A 20,348-nucleotide genomic window follows, 5' to 3' on the forward strand; every position below is an offset into this window, starting at 1 on the left:
CCGGCAGCAGCGGTCGTATTTCGGTGGAGGCCACGTGCCGTAGAGGCCCGTGAACTGTGTAATGTCAGTGCACGTTTAAAAACACCAGAAACACTCCATTACGGCGTCTCTCACAATCATATCTTTATTACGAGAGACGTCATAGCAGAGGGCCTCGAATAATAACCTGGGGGTAAAACCACAGAAATGATTGGGAAATGGAATCGAAGTGAGAAGTGGTGTGAGAGTGAGGCTGAGAAGGGTAATGAGTATGTGAGGGCCATGATCTTTGCCGTTTCTTCGGTGTGCGTCCCCAATAGTCCGCAGCTGCCGCAATTTTCGTAGTGCCCAGGCACGCTGGAACTCTTTGCTCTTGTGAACCAAGCCGAATTTAGATCAATGTTTGAGAAAAATTTGAACGATGTGTCTCCTGAACTGCAGCCAAAGCGTGGCGGATACTGTCATCGCTTACAGCTCGGTCGGATGGATTGAGAGCGAAAGTGAGTGCTTCACACACCCGCCGTCTCTCTGGAACAAATCCGAGTTAAAAGGAAGTTCAAGCAAGGAGGCTGGCCGGGCCCCGGATATCGTGAGTAACGTCTATTAAAAACTGCGCTCATCAGCTTCCTCGGCAGTACTGCGAACTTGCCTTTGAGGAAGAACACAAAAAAAACATTGAGAAACAAATTAGATCCCCCCATGCATCGTACACGTAAGTTTTCTGTGAAATGAGTGTTGCACAAACCAGGACGATTGGTAGCTTCGCAAACGTTCGCGCACATTAACAGAGCCTTATCCAAGGTGTAATAGCTGACATCGATGTTTCTTGGGGTTATCAAATTGTCTCTACAATTAACGCGCCACCCATGAAGCGTCCCTCATTGGGCAGGGCGACCGATCAGCCATTGGCGCCTTTAGAGCCTGTTCATATTTTCTATGAAGACAATAATAAGAACCATCTCTACAAATGCACAACGCCCTAGGCAAAGAGGTGATAATGGTTAATGGGGGGGGGGGGGGATAATAGATAATGGAGGCGAGAAGGGATAATGGTAATGGCGATAAGCGCAAACAGCGCGACGTGCTGTTTTCGCAGTCTCATCTCGGTAGCAGTAAGATGCTAAAATCATGCGTTTCGCTCCTTCCGTTCTTTTGCTCCTTTTTCAGCGTTTGATGCATTATGATAATATTTTGTTTTTTTTTCATATAAGGGGTGCGTAACCGTATCGTAAAAACCAGCAATATGAAAAGAATTTTCGTGGATGTACATCTTCTATTTTGCTTCCTTACAACGGTTCATCGGAGCCGCAGCCACCCTGTATACATTCGCGCGCTCTTAGCCATTTGAAAGTAAAGCCTGCGTCTGCAGATGCGGGTGCCCACTTAACACTGTTAAGCAAGTAAACATGAACGTCACCCGTCAAAAATACTCCGCGCATGCATGTCATCGGAGTGCAGAGATGTAACTGGATGAAAGCGTGCGTTTTTTTTTTTTTTCAACTCAGCGGCAGCATTCGCAGCATCTGTAGCACCACTCGCTTTGAAAAGCAGTACCGCGACAAGAATTCCGCGTCGCTATACATCTCTATGGGGTTTTGTTGATCCCCGAAAAATGGGCGTACCGGCGTGGCGCTGCGTTATCGTACGTCCTTGGCAATTGATTCCACAAATTAACGCAGTAAACGAGAACGCGAGTGGTCTGACATTTCGTGGGAATAACGAACGGCGAAAGTCGTGCTTCGGGTAGCCAGTGATGGTACTTTATTTTTCGGTAGTCAAGTACTACCGGAAATTTACCTCAAGTATACGAGACTGGTCTGTGAAACGCATTGAGTACCGATCGGTTACTTAAGCCGTAAGTTGAGGGGAAGTTTTGTTTGAAAACGCAGGCCTGACTTTCAGCGATTTCGTCACTGATCTCGATCGGTCTTCGCACGCTGGTAATTAAACCCAAAAGTCTCCGTTTACGTTTTATGGTGTTTGTTAATTCTTTGCGCAGGCTACTGTTGTTCAAATGATGAGAAAAGACTCGAAGTACAAGGCCGGAGCTAAGCTGGGCTTCTCCTTCGAGCTTGCCGCGCTGGCGTACACGATGACGAACCTGGTGATGGATTTCGCCGATTCCGTCAACGCACCTTGCACACAATTATTCCTCGACCACCAGAACCTTCTCGTGCGTTGTTTCTATGGTTTACTCGACAATTGGGCGAGTTTTTTTACAATCATGCTGAGTGCCAGTAAAAAAATTACTGCGTATCTGCGTGTTTTGTTGCAAAGATGATAGTTTTCTGCCGGCCTTTTTTTTTCTGTATTAGTCATACTTTCAGCGCATCATAAGAAATACTGGAGTCACATGTGTGAAATACTGTGTGAAATACTGTTCACATGTGTGAAAGCAGCCACCAGTTCAGGATGGCTGGGCGTTGAGTAAGTGCCAGAAATTTGCCCGTGTCACTGAATCGTGTGAAAGACAGACATTTCAGACAGACAGACCAAAGATTCTACGTTCAAGTGTCCCAAGAAAGACTACCGTCTGTAAAAACAACTTTGCAGCGTACTAGGTAATGCCATTTGATACGGCTTTATAATATTATTAGTATAAGCGCATATCTGTGCAACCGAAATTCGTTAATTGTGGACAGCACATAAAAAAAGAATGGCGTAAGGTAACCTAATATTGTAAAGGTGTATATACACCTGGAATGTACACCTGGTGTATGACCTCTGGAATGGAAGTGAAAGTGATGCGAAGCTAGGCGAAAGTGATAATAGTTTAGTTCTGAACTGACCTCCTCTCCACTTGTGTACCTGCATAACTCGCCGCCCTCCTGCGCCCTCTACTTTGTTATGCAATACCCTCGCACCTCCTTCACCTTCTCCTGGTACTCAATTCCATTCCAGGCAACAGTGAACATCCAGCTAGCTGTTACGTGTGGCCTGGAATGATAAACTTTATTCAAAGGAAACAAATGAATAGAAGTGGACGCTTGAAGTTGAACGGAATACACATCATATAAGAGCCCACGTGTAGCTGAGATAAGAACCAATTAGCTCTTAGCGTCAATCACCAATATAAGTGGCAATAATTGTATTTTGTTATTTATTTAATACACACTGTGCACGCAAGGTCCGTGCAGGGTACAGAGAAAACACATTCAAACAAGTAAAACAATCTTGTTAGTTTAACTACGAAGTCCTTAGCATACAATTTTAAGAAACCTGCAATATGCAATAAATGCGTGCAAACAAATGGTACAGTGTGTTAGGAGTTGCGATCAATATTGGTGCGTGAAAAAAAGAAAGAAAATTTGAATCAGTCAGTACGGGCGATATTGGGGGTTAGATCATTGTGATGTTGGTGAGTAGGCCTCGTCGATAGTCGTCTGAAATATTCTGCTAAATCGAGGGCGAGTTTATTATTAGGCAGCTGTGACAGAAAGTCAAGCCACAGTTTTTTTCGGCATGATTCAAGACTGAGGATATCATTCGACTGCATCAGTTCAGTTGGCGAGTCGAAAGTGGAAAACCTATTGAAAACAAGTCGGATAGCCTATATTTGGATTTGTTCAAAGCTTTCTATGTTACATTGTGTGCAGAGGTCCCATGCAACAGGGGTGTACTCGAGCTCTTCGGATGAATTAAGTAATAAACACAAGAAGTTTAACGGAGACCGCAGCATGTTTAAGTTGTATTTTAGAAAGCATTGTTTTCTGAAGGCAGAGGAAGATATGTTTTGAACATGAAGGTTGCAGGAAAGGTTATTCCAAATTGTGACACTTGTATATTTATTGTTAGTGACTTCTTTAAGTGGAGAGGAGCCCAACATATAATTATATTAAAGGGACGTTTTCTTTCGGAAAATTGGTAAAAGAGCTCATTTGTCTGCATTCAAGGTCCATTGGTATGTGGGGTTTAACGTCCCAAAACCAACATATGATTATGAGAGACGCCCATTCAAGGTCCAGGTCTGCATTCAATTGTACAGCTTCATTAAAAAGGCAGATTATGATTGCGATTAGCTGGAATCTTTTCGCCACCAGACAAAAACAGATGATATAAATTACTCCTTCCTTTGCGTGAGGCATCAGCAATACGCTTCATTGGAGTCACGAAACGGTGCTGGAGTCAAGATCACGCCGGAAGTTCTGCAGCTTATAAATAGATGAAAACACTCTGTAAAAGTTTCTGCTATTTTGCATTTGCCATCAAGGTGACAGACAGCTACTACAGCACAGTCTCCCACTTTAGGTCTACCGAAAAAAAAAGTTCGTTGAGCGTTAGTGGTTAGCACCGCTAAAGACAGTTGAGTTGGATATAGTATTTCACTTGTCTTTGATGACGCTAACAGCTTGCATTCGACGAACTTGATGTTGGCAGTGCATAAACCGCCTTGCGTTTTTTTTTGTTTTTTTTCTTGTTTGGAACCCTGCCATGATGTGTACGAAGAATAACTCTACTTTTCTTCATTTTTTTTTTCAGGAATGCCGCGATACGAAAACGCCTACCCTGATTCAAACCGGTTATGACTACGATACCCAACGCATCTTCATGGTCGACGATGCCCGCTCTCTCGAGATCAAGGTGAGTGCTAACTGGCCGAATATGGGCTGCCCGAAGTTAGCGTTTTGCGCTCACCGAGGCTTACTCAGTTTTTTTTTTCTGTTGGTGGGGCCACCAATTTGCAAAACTCTGTGGCCGGTTTCGAAATCTGGAAATCAATGATTTTAGAGACGTGGCAGAGTGTGCCTTTGCTTCCTTTAATGAGCGATGCTTCGACTGTCAGGTTTATTCGCTTACGGTGCGGTGAATAAATAAGCCGTGCATGGTGAGGCTGGTAGTGAAACATTTATTCTCACACTTAAACGGCGTTCTGCAACAGCACGCGCATAGAAGATATGCACGTCTGGCTGACGATCTAGTAGGCTACAGAAAATCGATCGCCAAACTCTTCTGGTGGGCTTGACGAGCCAATATGGCTTGGTGGGCAGAAGGGCCAGTGATTATAAGCCAACTGGTCAGGCTGGCTGGAAGCCGGGGACCTCAGGTACCGGATGTGAGCAAGACCTAGACGACCTGCAGTCACTTGCGCCAGCGGAACGTCAGCCTGTTGATAGGCTACCGATTCATTCTCCCGGGTAGGCCTCTAGAACGCCTTGAAGCAGCTCCCGTGGTAGCTACTACGATATCATGGTTGCTTCTTTATCCTTATTCTTCCGCCATCACCCCTATTTCCTCTTTTTACCTAATACGTGCCGTATTTGTTCATTTCTAATACGTGCCATATATCTACATTTGCCGCACTTGAAACTTGGGCCATGTGTGCACCCGTCAACTGCTTTGTACAAGATGCGACCGTAGCGTAAGAACACACAACCTAACGAGTAGACGGAGCTAAATTGGGTGCGGTCAAGCGGGCATGCATGCAGACTGGGCATGTAGACTGCTCAAGTGGGCATGCATGTTCATAACACTCCAGAGCAAAAAAAAAAAAATGTGGCCTCAGAAGCAGAGGAAAAGCGTCCCAAAAGGCACGCGTGTAGCAATTCCGTGTCTTGCTCGAATGTGTAATTTTCTCGGTATACCCAGTGGCCGACCTTGGTGATACTAAGGTGGTGAGTGAGAAATATCTTGTTCCCTCTTAACAGTGACGAACGCCCCCAGCGGTCGGCCCTCAGCCGGCGGCTTTAACTTGCGACATCTTTCTCTGGCAGCTCAGCCAAGACTATGGGAGTGGAGCTACTGTGCATGTGCGCCAACTAGTTCTAGATTTAAGAGCACGTCTAGCGTGTGTGTTCTCATACAAATAATCCGCGGTTTATGACGTTATTTTGGAAACATTGTTACGAAAGATCATTTACGCATAGCTTGATTCGAAAGCTACCATGAATCTTGATGTACCTATAGCTGCAGAATAAATACCTGCTAAACTACTAGTCTGCCAGTGGTTCAAGTCCATGCGCAACGCGAGCACCATGTGGTCTGGGTAGAATTTTTTTTTTTGGGAGGAGGGGGGTAGAATGTTGTGTAGGGCCACTTAATGCAAAATTCCGCTTTATTGAAGTGGTTGGTTTTATTTCAAAAAGAAAAGAAATGGCATTGTCAAGAATTAACTGCGCGGTCGAAAATTTCATAGATAAAGAAGCCATTTCCTAAGTTTGTAAACATGCAGTGTCGGCATTGTCGTTTCCCTTTATTGGGAGGCGAGAAAAGTTTCCTCAGATGTTCAGGTGATTTGGCCGACGAGGTGGCATTACATCCACCATACACGCGATCATTAGCGTTAATAGTAACAATCAATAGTAGTAGCAGGACATTGAAATATTGGCCATATCGTAACGTGATTCACGAAGTGCGTCACTTATTTTACGTACTGTTTTCAGCAGCAGTTTTGTTTTCAAATGAACGTTTTTGAAGAACAACAGCAAATCTCCAGCGTCATGGTTAAGTAGGTCTTTCATTGCTATTGCAATGAGAGACGCTCTTGCAGTGGTGTTGTCATTTCTACACAACTTTTTTCTCCGTGATTGGACGCAGGCAAATTAACAAAGAACTTCCAAACGCGCCGGTGCCGCCATTTATTTCTGGTTTATGAATCCTCTAATGAGCACGCGCTCGTAACAAGCTTCGATGTGCACTCGTCGCAGCGCAGCGACGCCATGGTTGTTATTTGGGGCAACAAAACATGACATGAAAGCCACAAATTGGAAATCTCGAAAGAGCGAAAATAGCAAGACCTTCACCGTACAGCGTTTTCTATTTATAATGCAAACAATATTAAACATATTACTTGTGCCTATTGTTTTTATGCACTGTTTTACGCTGCGTAGTCTACAAAAAATTGCATTCGTGGACTTTATGCAGAGGCGTATACAGTGAAAGAGTGTGTGTTTCGGTTGCGTAGTCTTGGCTGCGATGCCACAGAAACATATCGCCAAACATAGTAACCGCAACCAGTGCGGAAATGTCGTTATCGTGCAGCGATAAATTACTCGAACGAGAAGTTAGACAGAAGCCCAGACGACATAACATGTGTCTGAAAACGTATACTGCAACCAGCAACTGCAGAGTGACACACATATCAAAGTTAAAGTTGGAATTTCAGAGCTCAGCGATTTTTTACAATGCACAAGTTGTAAAGACTTCAAGGCGAATATTTGGCGCAGCTTGTAGCGCCTGCCGGCGTGAAAATATCGGGTTCCCGAAGACGCCGGCATAACGTAGTTCAATTTTTTCGTAGCCAATTGTTTGGTTTTCGCTCAATTTATCATTTCTTTCCGTTCGCATGGCGGCATTTTAAGTTGCTTCAGTAAAGCAGTACAGGCGTTCGTAGAAGCCTAAGAGGCTTCCTTAGTTATACCATGAACACACTAGAGCACTGACGCGATGCTCTTCAACGAGAGCGCACGTGGTGTCTTTCCTCTAGCCCATATACATGGCCAAACTCGCGAACTTCGCCAAGCTGCAACAATTGTAGCGAGGACGCAACAAACCCTAGAGCGGTGACTGGCACATCGTGAAAATGTATGTTACTGAAGGCGTGAATGTGAACATACATGACTGCTTGCTACGCAAACAGATGTTGCGTCACACATGCGACTATATAGTCTAAACGCGGTGTAGCACTCCAAGGGGTTTGAAAGGCGAAACAGCTGTATCACACTGTGAGTGGCTTCAAAGAAAGGCGAAACAGCTGTATCACACTGTGAGCGGCTTCAAAGCAAACGAGTAGCGTATTTTAATCGGGTGCTCTGCGTAATGCCCTAATTGACTTGAAAGGCAAGCCAGCTGAGTATCTTAGTAAGAGTTTTACGTAACGCTCATAATTACTATCGAACGAGGGAGCTGTGTATCCTAATCATTTAGGCTGAGAATCGCTCTAAGGAATCTCAGATGCAAGCAAGATGCGTATAATAATCGGGCGCGAGGCTAACACTGTTTCTGGCCGCGCGCGCAGTGCGGTGAGCTGAAGAAGTCGTCGACCTTCCTGCGGAGCAACTTGGCGGTGCTGCTGGTGAACTCTCACCTTGGCGATTTCACCAAGGATGGCCCGTGCGCCAAAGGAAACTACGAGGACAGACGCGACCCCTTCTATAGGATTAAGATGATTAAGACTATGTTGAGCGGCCCGTGAAGCGGCCGTTGCGAAATTTGGCGTTTTGCGTCTGATTTGGAGGACGTGGCGCTTCACTGCGCTCCCTTTGTTGCAGCTGAACGATAAAGACAATAACTTCGACGTGTACATTTTTATATTAATTACCATTTTGTTACAATAAACGATCTATTGCACTTTGAACGTATACTTTGCCGTCATTATTGTTAGACTGCTGTACGAACAGGCGGACAGCATGCGTAGTTCAGTCTTCAGTCAGAAATAGAAAATAAAAAAATGGCCCGAAACTACATGTTACACTCTAAATGTCGTCGAAAGACGATAGTCTTGCGTCTGGAGAGAGTGAACAAAACGTTTATTTGATGTTCTGCGCAAGAAAATCGGTGAATGGTATTCTGCAGGCGCTGCGTTAGAGTGCCTCGAGCATGTGGCAGAGGTGAACGAGCGCATCTAGGCACGTCAGACACAATTTACAACATAAGGTAACAACGGACCTCCTGAACGATGAAGGGGAAATTGTGTTAGAAAAACTGGCAACCTTATATACGAAGTGTCTCTTGATGAGAAGGATACCGGAATTTGGAAGAACGCCAACATCACCTTAATCTATAAGAAAGGAGACTTCAAGGACTTGAAAAATTACTGGCAGATCAGCTTTCTGTTGGTTTTCTACAAAATATTTACAAAAATAATAGCTAATAGAATTAAGCGACAATACAGTTCAATCAAACAAAGAACCAAGCAGAATTTCTTACAGGATACTCTACAATAGCCCATATTCATACTGTCAATGAGGTAATACAGAAATCCGCCGATTACAACCAACCCCTGTAGATAGTCTTCATTGATTACGAGAAGGCGTGTAACACAATCCTAATGTCTGCAGTAATGCAGTCACTGTAGAATCAGGGTATCGAAGAATCCTACATAAACATACCGGACGAAATACACAATGGATCTACAGTCACCATAATTATCATAAAGAAAGTGACAGAATCCCAATAAAGAGTGGTGTTAGGGAGGGAGACACAATCGTTTCTAATATATTTCCCGCGTGTTTACAGGATGTTTTCAGGACACTAGATTTAGAAAAGTTTGGGATAAGAATTAATCGAGAGTATATAGATAACCTGAGATTTGCTGATGACGTTAACTTGATGAGTAACTCAGGGGACGAACTGCAGTTTATGGTTAAAGAGCTGGACACAGAAATCAGAAGAGTCGGTCTGAAAATATTATGCACAAAACTAAAGTAACGGGCTACAGTCTCGGCAGAAAACAGAACTTTGCGATAGGCGGAGAGACGTAGGTAGTTGTAAACGAAAATTTCTATTTAGGACAGGTAGTAACCGTGGAGCCCAACCATGAGATAGAAATAACTGGAAGAATAAGAATGGGGTAGGTCACAATCGGCAAGCATTCTCAAATCGAAAATAGTAATCTGCCACTAAACCTCGAGAGGAAGCATAACAGCTGCATCTACCAACGAAGCAGAAACCTGGAGGCTTACAAAAAGGGTGCAGCTTAAATTTAGGGCAACGCAGCGAACGATGGAAATTAAAATGATAGGTGTAAAACCAGAAGAAAAGGATAGGGAAGCATGGGTCAGGGAACAAACCATGGTTAAAGATATATCATAATTGAAATCTACAAGAAGAAATGGATATGGGCTGGGCACTTAGCACTTAGGCAGGATAACCGCTGGTAATTAAGGGTAACTGAAAGGATTCCTAGAGAAGGCAAATGCATGAAGGGGAGACAAAGGGTTAAGTGGGCCGATGAGATTAAAAAGTTCGCAGGTATAACGTGGCAACGGAAAGCACAGACAAATCATGGGAATGGTCTTTGCCCTGCTGTGGGCGTAGTCAGGCTGATGATGATGATGATAATAATAATGATGATGATGATGATCATAATCATGATTGTAAATATGCATAAACGCTATCTTTGCCGAGTTGCTGCGCGGCTGCCAATGAATCAATCAACCCTTTAGCATGGTTGTGTTAAAGTGTAGGCGTAGAGTGAAGGTCTGCCACTTGTGGTGCCCGTTGGCGGTGGCTTTCTATGTATTGGCTACGAGCTTGAGCGCAAAGAAAACATCAAGCTGAAATATTTTATTCATTCGCAATACTCAGCTTGTTCCTTTGGTGTTGGATTCTGAGCAGTATGGGCGCATTCCACTTTGAAGGCGACCATTTGCGAAAGCACGAATACAGCACAGACAGAAGGGCAACAGCGCACAGCGGCTCCCGCAACAAGCGCCGTCGAATATCTAGAGCTTTTTGCTTTGCCAGCGACACGTGTCCTTAAGATTTTAAAAGACTACCGCGTACGTGCTGGCAGCATCGTACCGTATCTGCCCCTCTAACTATTGTCTTTAAGCCACAAAAAGCCATTTATATTGTACATTGTGCACTGAGTCTCTGTACACAAACGTTTTTTGTAAGGTTTCCACCACCAGAACGACAAAAATGTCATTGCGATGTAGCTTAAAGCGCCTCTTAAAAAGATATGAAGCACTTTCAGCAAGACAGAGACAATGTGCGATCAGCAACTAATCACCCATGATAAGTAATCGCATTACTCATTGTAGGAGTGATGCAATCGCTCGCATAACAGCGCGTATAGTGGGGTTAATTCGGTAGGTGACAATGTCCATTGGGCATCTGGAACAGCCCCGCGAACGCATGATACTGTTGGAAATGGCTGGCAGCGTACTTTCGCAGAGCTGCTGCAGACGCCTAGCTGGCCCTCTTTGATTAGTACCTACGAAAACAATATACTCATCGTTTACCAGGCGCGCATTGTCAGTGCGGCAGCTCCATGAATATGGAGCGTACATTCAAGTTCGAAGCCATGCGTGACCGCTTTCGAAGATGGGAATTTTCGCTCTAACGCAGAGCTACGAAGACCCGCGACCAACGCAAAACATTTAAAATACTGAGGAAACACAGAGAGAAGGAGGAGGCACTGGCGGTGGCACCGCAACTGTGACCGCACTGGTCGCGACGCGCGACACCCAGGCTACCACGGGGTAATCGCTAGCGTGGGTGAGCGGGGAACCGCCAAGACGGGGCCAAAAGCCGAACGTGCGATATTTATGGCCTATACGGCGGCGCCATTGACTCGGAAGGGAATAGAAACGCGTTTCATGACAGTTCTATGACTCTTTTGTAAATGGCACTCCCTTTTCTGCTTGTGCCTTCCAAAAGTGGTCAAGTGATTATCCGAAGAGAATCAGCGTGTCAGAACTCTCTTCGGACTCCCACTTTATTTAGAGTACTTCCTTTGTCAGAGTGAGGACCTCATCATCAAGAACAAATCAACTTCTAAAACCCTGACTGAGATCCACCCGACTTTTGACCAATCACCCTCAGTGGGTAGTTGCCAATCATTTAAAGAGCATCATCATAATCATAAAGTACCACCTGCTTAGCGGCTGATAACTGCGCTGGTTCGCGCCAGGTCACTTAGGCAACAATCGAGCCATTAACCAGGCAATTGAACACTGGCTGCCTCGAACATTAAATCTAGTTACTTCAACTTCCTGAACACCAGTGTGGATGCCTGCTCCAGCTTAGTTAATTCTACGCCCGTGAATCATCTTACCTGTCAGTATAAGTTTCAACACCATTAAAGTTCTTTCTTTCTCGCATTAACATCAGTTGCTTTCTAGCACTGCCGACCAGAGACTTGAGGCGTCTGGAATTACGAACTGTGCCAGTTGCCTTTTCTGGGCAAGCACGAAATTGTAAGGGCATTGGATATAAAAAAAAAGAACGTCGGGTTCACTTACTTGCGGTAACGCCCTTGACCTGACAATTGATTTGTGGGGTTTAACGTCCCAAAGCCACCATATGATTATGAGAGACGCCGTAGTGGAGGGCTCCGGAAATTTTGACCACCTGGGGTTCTTTGACGTGCACCGAAATCTGAGTACACGGGCCTACAACATTTCCGCCTCCATTGGAAATGCAGCTGCCACAGCCGGGATTTGATCCCGCAGGTCAGCAGCCGAGTACCTTAGCCACTACACCACCGTGGTGGGGCCTTGACCCGACAATTTATAAATCTCGTATGAACCTCGCTTTTTATTTATATTAAGTGATAGTACGCGTTGAGCGTTGAGTCCGCGACGCGTTTATTAAAAACGAACACAGGTCAAGCGCTCAGTGATCCAAATCGGAGCTGTCACGAGCACGAACCACGGTCCTCTTCCTCGTCTTTTGCAGGCACTGCTATATGCACCCTATCCATTCTACAAATCCCTCCCCCGCGGAAAAGGAGCCATCCTGGCGACCTAAGGCACAGGCACGACTGGTGGGTCATATCGTGGCTTCAGTCGGTCGACGTGAACAGTCTCACGGCGGCGACGGCGGCGGTCTGTGGATGACTGTACGGGCTTGACAATATAGTTTACCGGGGATGTTTGACGCAGAATGCGGTAGGGGTCTTCATACTTAGGCAGCAGCTTTGAAGAAAGGTCTGGAGCTGAGGAGGAAACGCGAAGCCACACCAATGTTCCAGGCGAGTATGACTGGGCATGCAGGTTGGCGTCATGGCGGTCCTTTTGGTGTGCTTGGCCTTGTGTTGTTAACGAAGGTGCTAGCTGCCTGCATTCTTCGGCTTAGGTGGTGACTTCTGAGAGAATTGCAGACTGAAGTATCCGGGCGATACAACAGAATAGTATCCAAAAATGTCCAAAAATGAGGAGGGTTCACGGCCATATAGAAGAAAGAAGGGAGAAAATCCAGTCGTGGATTGAGTGGCGCTGTTCTACGCATAGGTGACAAACAGTAGTGTGCGGTCCCAGTTGGTGTGGTCAGCAGATACATACATGGACAGCATGTCGCCTAATGTGCGATTGAAGTGTTCAGTCATGCCATTGGTTTGGGGATGGTACGCACTGGTCGTTCGATGAACAACATTGCATTCACGCAAAAGGTCTTGTACGGCTTCTGAGAGGAACGTGCGACCACGGTCGCTGGGTAACTCGCGAGGAGCGCCGTGGCGAAGAACAAGTTTGTGAAGAATAAATAAGCCGACTTACCGTGATGTAGCCTCTGGCAGCGCGGCAGTCTCAGCATACCGTGTCAAATGATCAATAGCGACAACCACTCAGCGATTCCCGTCAGGTGTGCATGCAAGTGGGCCGTATAAGTCAATTCCGATGCGATCGAAAGGTCGGGATGGGCAGGGCAACGGCTGGAGCGGTCCAGTGACGGCATGTGGTGAACTCTTCCGGCGTTGACATTTTGAGCATGAACGCACGTATTGGCGGACAAATCGGTAGATTCCACGCCAGTAGTACCGCAGCCGGAGGCGCGCATACGTCTTTATTGCACCAGCGTGGCCGCATTGGGGGTCCGCATGGAACGAGGCGCAAATATCAGCACGTAGGTGGTGAGGAATCACCAACAACCACTTGAGACCTTCACTGAGGTAATTGCGGCGGTAAAGTAGCCCATCGCGCATGGTGAAATGGCGAGCTGTGCGCCGCAGCGAGCGACTGGTGGTGCTCGGTGATGGCTTCGATAGGAACTTCATTAAAGACACTATCCAAGGGTCTTGACGCTGCTTGGATGGTATGTCAGCGTGTGTGAGGGAGGCAGAATTGTAGGTAAAAACAGGCGCATTTGCACTGTCATGGGGAAGGGGAGATCGAGAGAGAGCATCGGCGTCTGAATATAGAGAAGCTGCGTACTGATGTCCAAACAGTCTAAGCACCAGTCGTATGCGGTAGGTCGGTGCTGCTCGTGAAAAAAAAAAAAAACCAACGGCCAAATAGATTTTTTCGTTACAGGTCAGCCACAAGTGTTATCGTGTTAACTCGAACATATTAAAGGAATATTGTATTCAGTGACTACATGTCGCTGCGGCGCCCGAAGTATGTAAACGAATTTCACAGAGACGCGGTGCGCCATGTGCCTTACACCCACAACGCGGCCACTTCAAGAACGCCGCTCGTGCTTGCGGGACCATTGGTGCGAACTAAAATAAGATGCTCCGCGCCAACAACCCGCTCCCCTTCTACAAAGCATCGCGAACTACAATCACACTGCAAAAAACTTCAATATTTGTGTTAGCGACAACGAACGTGGTGACCTCCGTGAATCCGCCATGCTGCAACACCGCAGCGCCCTCTCATGGTCATTAGAGTTGCAAATATATATTACGACGTCATATCCTTGACGAAACTACGCCCGCAGAGTCGTGGTAGACACGGCATAAAACACTTTCCTGTTAAAAAGCGAAACACTACAGTAGTGTTCATTCAGGGAATTATCTTTGTCAATTCACCACACTCACAACCTCAGATAACAATGTATGCGAACGCACATGCACAGAATAAGCACTCAAAGTTGAACTGGTCGATCGAGCTCAGTGCTCAATCGGTTAATGGTTCAACCAATGCTATAAATACACTTTGTCTACAGCTTTGTAGAGCGGGGTACTCGTCGTGCACATAAAAATATCAAGGCCTCTACGCCACAGACACTATAGAAGCAACGCGAAAGTATGTATACACTGAAGCCACACTTTGGAAAACGCACGTTGTACAGGCAAGTTAACTATACAAGCCTTTAATGACTAGAATTTGATGTTCTGTACACCGGTTTTCAGATCTGATTGCATAGCACAGGCTTTCGCCGTACACACTTCTCCAAAGTGTGTACGGCGAAAGCCTGTGGCCATTAGACTGACTATGCCATGTATAATTTTTGTTGTTGATTTGTTGGGAGAATATATAGCATTCGGTAGGCGATTGGAATCGATGGAACCCACATTCTCAGGTGCTTCTCCGAGTCACTTGTCGAGGAATCGCTAGCAGGCGTACCTGCTCTTCTCCGGTGAAAGGTCATCACGCTGCTGATTTCCGCCCATATTTCAAGTGCTGATTGATAGCGATTAAGTATATACACTGCGCATACTTTTAAATGAAGGTTCGTCGTTTCTGGTACTATTATTTTATTTGGCTGAGCAGCAATGTCAAATTAGCGAAGAACCTTTTCAATGAACTACAGGTTTCCAAATAAACCAGTGACATAAGTGTTGCTATGCATCATAAATACACAGAGCACAGCACGTATATACACTGCACATACTATTAATTGAAAGTTCGTCGTTTCTGGTACTATTATTTTATTTGGCTGAGCAGCAATGTCAAATTAGCGAAGAACCTTTTCAATGAACTACAGGTTTCCAAATAAACCAGTGACATAAGTGTTGCTATGCATCATAAATACACAGAGCACAGCACGTATATACACTGTGCATACTATTAAATGAACGTTCGTCGTTTCTGGTACTATTATTTTATTTGGCTGAGCAGCAATGTCAAATTAGCGAAGAACATTTTCGATGAACTTCACGTTTCCATATAAACCATTGACACAAGTGTTGCTCTGCATCATAAATACACAGAGCACAGCACGTATATACACTGCACATACTATTAATTGAAAGTTCGTCGTTTCTGGTACTAATATTTTATTTGGCTGAGCAGCAATGTCAAATTAGCGAAGAACCTTTTCGATGAACAACAGGTTTCCAAATAAACCAGTGGCATAAGTGTTGCTATGCATCATAAATACACAGAGCACAGCACGTATATACACTGTGCATACTATTAAATGAACGTTCGTCGTTTCTGGTACTATTATTTTATTTGGCTGAGCAGCAATGTCAAATTAGCGAAGAACCTTTTCGATGAACATCACGTTTCCAAATAAACCAGTGACACAAGTGTTGCTCTGCATCATAAATACACAGAGCACAGCACGTATATACACTGCGCATACTATTAAATGAAGGTTCGTCGTTTCTGGTACTATTATTTTATTTGGCTGAGCAGCGATGTCAAATTAGCGAAGAACCTTTTAGATGAACTACAGGTTTCCAAATAAACCAGTGACATAAGTGTTGCTATGCATCATAAATACACACAGCACAGCACGTATATACACTGCGCATACTATTAAATGAAGGTTCGTCGTTACTGGTAATAATATTTTATTTGGCTGAGCAGCAATGTCAAATTAGCGAAGAACATTTTTGATGAACTTCAGGTTTCCAAATAAACCAGTGACACAAGTGTTGCTCTCCATCATAAATACACAGAGTGCAGCACACACCACCAACTTATTCATACAATGGAAGAATGTATGTGTCTACTTATGTACAGCACGATGCAATGTTTTACCTGTAACTGGGACGGCTACTGCTTTCTCGTAGTTCAGTACAAAGTACTCGAAATCGTCAAATACATCTGTCGCGAGGCTAGTCAACCCACAAGCTCTCGTGTAGGTTCTTGTGCATACAAACCGATGAGAAAATCCACATCGGTAAGGAGAACACGAGACCGTTTATGCACACAAGAAAAACAACTAAATATATTTTCAATAAACTAGACAAAGAGAAAGAAATAAGAGGAAAAACAAACAAAGCACACCATTTCGAGGAGAAATGAACCTAGTGACCGCGAAATGCTAAGGATGCGTAAGCTCCGCAATAGCAAAAGCGACTGTCACCGTTCGGTCGCGGCACTCTTGTAGACGGCGAGGGTTGATGCGATGGGGTGCAGACAAGGTAGATCAGAAGTCCAAGCGTTGCTCGGGTTGAAGGTAGCTCCGGGCGCACCAAGGTCAGTGACCTCTCAGCGTTCGTCCTCCGACGCTGGGACGTAGCCCTGGAAACGGGACGAGCCTGGCTAACGCCGAACGACGAGCAGCCTGGCCAACGCCAGACGACGAGCGGCCTGGCCAACGCCAGACGATAGATGATGCTCGGGTTCCCGACCAGGTGGGAGCCCGCAGCAGCCTTGCCTCAGGAACTCGGCCGCCACCCCCGCGCCCTGGTAGCCTGCTTGCCTCCGTCGCGTCCCGGCCATATCTGCCCCGTTCTTCGTTCGGGCTTCTTCCAAACCAGCGTGGGGGTCTCTCATTGGTCCGAACTTAACGCGCCTCGTCTGCCCATCGTCTTCCTCACCGAATACATCGCGAAAACGCGCGTCCACACCATCGGTCGTCGTCGTCTTCTTTCCTATGTCGGTGCACTCGCGCACATTTTAAACCGAACACTGGTTGCACTCGCGCACGTCACGAAACGCGCACTTCACTTATCACAACATCTCAACCGAGCTTATTGCGCTCCAAGAGTATAGAGTACATTGTAGTTAAATTGTCTAACGTGTGTTCGAAACACACCTCTCTTCCAGTAGTCTGATTGACACCAGGGAGAGTTTAGCGCTATCTTCTAGGGAAACGCATGGTGCTCTAAATTGTCAGTCTAAATTGTCCAACGTGTGTTAGACACGCAGATCTCTTTCGGTTTGACTCTCTAATTGACATCAGGGACACTTTAGCGCTAACGTTTAGTGGAGTACACGATGCTCTTAATTGTCAATCACTTTTTCTAAAGAAGTAACAAAATTTTGTGTATGTGCATGTTCTGTTTCGTTCAAATGTTCTGTTGAAATTTCATTAATGTCCACTGTCTGTGATGGTAAATTTCTGTAAACACAAACAAAGGTTGAACAAATCGCGCTGGCATTACTATAAAGAAAGGCTAGGATTACTATAAATTTTGATAAGGGTTCTTTTCATAAGGATTCGCAAAATTCGGCGAAGGCAGATTTTAGGAAAACATTTGCACGAACAAAACATGGCAAAAATGAGTGGTGACGTCATGGTCTGTACAAAACTTAGTAAAAACGCTAAAACTCGACATTCTTGAAACAAAAAAAAAAGGCAAGCATTGGGTTCTAATGAAAAGGTTTGTAACCAAGTGGCATCGAGACTGAAAAAAAAACGCAACCACAAACAATAAAACATAACAGAACAAATAAAAAATAAAGGCATGTGATAATATACTGTGTGGTCACAATTGACGCTCAATGTATGTGATCACCGTGGCAAGAAGTGCAAGTAATGACATGCACCCTTTTCTGGATTTATGCACGCCACACTGATTTCACTTGCACATTTTTGCGAATATGCCTTCAGAACTTGCAGCTTGTCACGCAAAGGGGAGCATCCGCGGGATGTACAATGAGTAGCCCGGTTATACTGTCTGTTTATTGCGTGAAGAACGTTGTTTATTGCCTTGAATCATCATGCGGAGAGTCATTGCGTAAGACAAGCCACGCAGTGCCTAGGTACCAGAGGACGTGAGCGTGCCAATTCCCTAAGAGCACCAACAGGGCTGGCCAGGCCCGTAGCACTTGTTCAAAGGCTTCAAAAATCACCTATACTTTATTGTTTTCTTTTGGTAACTCACTATGTCCATCGGGATTTTTGAACTAAGCGGGCACTACACTTTCCCTTTGGCTACGGGCCTGGCCCTGGCTATCTACCCTAATTATGTTCCATTGTTGTGACAATTACTATGCCACAGTAAAACACTCTGCAGTTAATACGAAGACGCCAAACGTAGCTCCGTTGTGTTATTCTTAGTTTGAAGCTACAATGTCCTCTGTACTTTTTTTAACTTAGAATTGCATACAGTGGAGCTGTAACAGCGAAGCTGAAATATTCTGTGCAAAAAAAAAAAACGTACAAATGCGGTAAAAAAGAATATAGGCAAAAAAGGTGAATGTCCGCTTTTATTGTTGGTAATGCTTCCCGCCCCGGTGGTCTAGTGGTCACGGCACTCGGCTGCAAACCATAAGATCGCGAGATTGCATCCCGGCCAGGGGGACTGTGCTTTCAATCAAGGCAATCATGGTTGAGGACGTTTAACTTCACCTGCTCGAAAAGGAACCCTTCGTACACAAAATTTTCGGAGCCCTCCACAAAGAAGTCTCTAAAAGGCATATCGCGTGTTTGGGACATTGAACCTCAACAATCACTATTATTTACCTACATCCTTTTATCCTGTGATTGTAGCTTGATTGTAGATTGTTTGCACAACACTATCCTACATATGCCCAGACTCGCCGAGCAATACGTTCTCAAATGGTTTACCTAGGTTACGTTTAACAAAGAAAACAAGCTCTTAAACGATTCCGCTCCTGTATAACGTTTAATGCATTTGGGGTTGTGCGTACACGCAGTGCAAACAGCTGGCCCTGAAGTCCACCAACCTGCGGCCAGCCATGGCGCTGCTTCTATTGAATGCGCACCTGGGCGATTTCTCCACCGCAAGCCCCTGCATGGGACAAGGCGAAAATGACAGGAAGGATCCGTTTTGGCGAATCCGCGTCATTAAGACCGAGCTCAACATACCGTGAAGCCCGGACCCGAGGACGTTGTACGCGAGTGGTGTTACGCAACGTCGTTTAGCCTCACAGCTGGATCGCTGCAAACAGAACTTGCCATGATCCTCTGTTACCCATGATTCGTTAGTCCATTGATAATTTCAGATTTATGCTAAAGGCTTATAGTTTGCGATATTTCAAGCCAGTATCGCAAACGTTGATTGCTTGCATACTGACCAAGAACTGAGACACTAAGCAGACACACATGCATGTGTGTTAGTGAGAGTGTGTGTGTTTGTTTGCGTGCGCGTGCGTGTGAGTGTATATATATATATATATATATATATATATATATATATATATATATATATATATATATATATATATATATATATATATATATATATATATATATATATATATATATATATATATATATATATAGTCCGGTAGATCCTCCGTGAGTGGTCACAACGTGGTTTATTTCGACGTTTCGGACTAGAGTCTGGCCTTCATCAGGATTAAAGATACAGTTTGTTGGTGCTCAGCTTTATGCAATCTCAAATCGGAGGACAAGGAAAGAGGAAAAAAAGACAATAAAGAAAAAAAAGAAAAGAAAAAGAAGAAAAAAGAGAAGAAGAAGAGAAAAATAGTATACGGTGGACGCCCCTTGGGTGCCCCCCTTCCACTCTTCCCTCCACTTACCCCCTCCACTGTTCCGTCCACTTCCCCCTTCATCTCTCTCCCCCTTCTCCCCTTCACCTTTCTGATGTCAGCGGTCTGTGTATGTTTCCGTTCACCAACGCATTCCTCCCAATCAGACGGCCCCTCCTGGCACTGGCGGTTCGGTGTGGGGCAAAAAAGAGCTTTTTAGGAAGTCCTAAGCCTTTAACTACTCGGGGTCCCGTAAACAATTCGTCGTAGAAGGAGGGGTGCCGCGTATTGTGGCAGAGGCTGGTAAGCGGGCATTTTAGGAAGTTCTAAGCCTTTAACTACTCCGCGCCCTGTCAACATTTCGTCGTAAAAAGAGGGGTGCTCCGTATTGCGGTAGGCTGTGCAAGC

The 20,348-nt window shown here is 45.1% G+C and overlaps 2 protein-coding genes across 2 annotated transcripts in view; both read left to right on the forward strand.

Annotated features, from left to right (window-relative positions):
- The first annotated feature begins 400 nt into the window (after nt 1-400).
- Nucleotides 401-8,207, forward strand: LOC142774251 (uncharacterized). The gene is made up of 4 exons (XM_075874639.1): nt 401-568; nt 1,979-2,152; nt 4,459-4,560; nt 7,934-8,207. The coding sequence occupies exons 1-4, from the start codon at nt 401-403 to the stop codon at nt 8,108-8,110; spliced, it is 621 nt and encodes a 206-aa protein (XP_075730754.1). The 3' UTR covers nt 8,111-8,207.
- A 5,588-nt stretch (nt 8,208-13,795) lies between these two features.
- The window catches only part of LOC142774252 (uncharacterized), a 73,301-nt gene continuing 66,748 nt past the window's right edge, over nt 13,796-20,348 (forward strand). Inside the window, exons 1-2 of the mRNA XM_075874640.1 lie at nt 13,796-13,828; nt 19,143-19,315. Of these exons, the coding sequence (XP_075730755.1) occupies nt 13,796-13,828; nt 19,143-19,315 (206 nt within the window). The remainder of the gene's footprint in view (nt 13,829-19,142; nt 19,316-20,348) is intronic.

Source organism: Rhipicephalus microplus, chromosome 10 (assembly GCF_043290135.1).
Source record: "Rhipicephalus microplus isolate Deutch F79 chromosome 10, USDA_Rmic, whole genome shotgun sequence".
NCBI classification, from domain to species: Eukaryota; Metazoa; Arthropoda; class Arachnida; order Ixodida; family Ixodidae; genus Rhipicephalus; species Rhipicephalus microplus.

Excerpts from the sequence above, each read along its gene's own strand:
- LOC142774251 (XM_075874639.1), top strand. The coding sequence starts at position 401 with ATGTGTCTCCTGAACTGCAGCCAAAGCGTGGCGGATACTGTCATCGCT. Across the intron at positions 569-1,978 it reads CTGGCCGGGCCCCGGATATC|GCTACTGTTGTTCAAATGAT; the intron begins GTGAGTAACGTC and ends TTCTTTGCGCAG. Across the intron at positions 4,561-7,933 it reads CCCGCTCTCTCGAGATCAAG|TGCGGTGAGCTGAAGAAGTC; the intron begins GTGAGTGCTAAC and ends CCGCGCGCGCAG.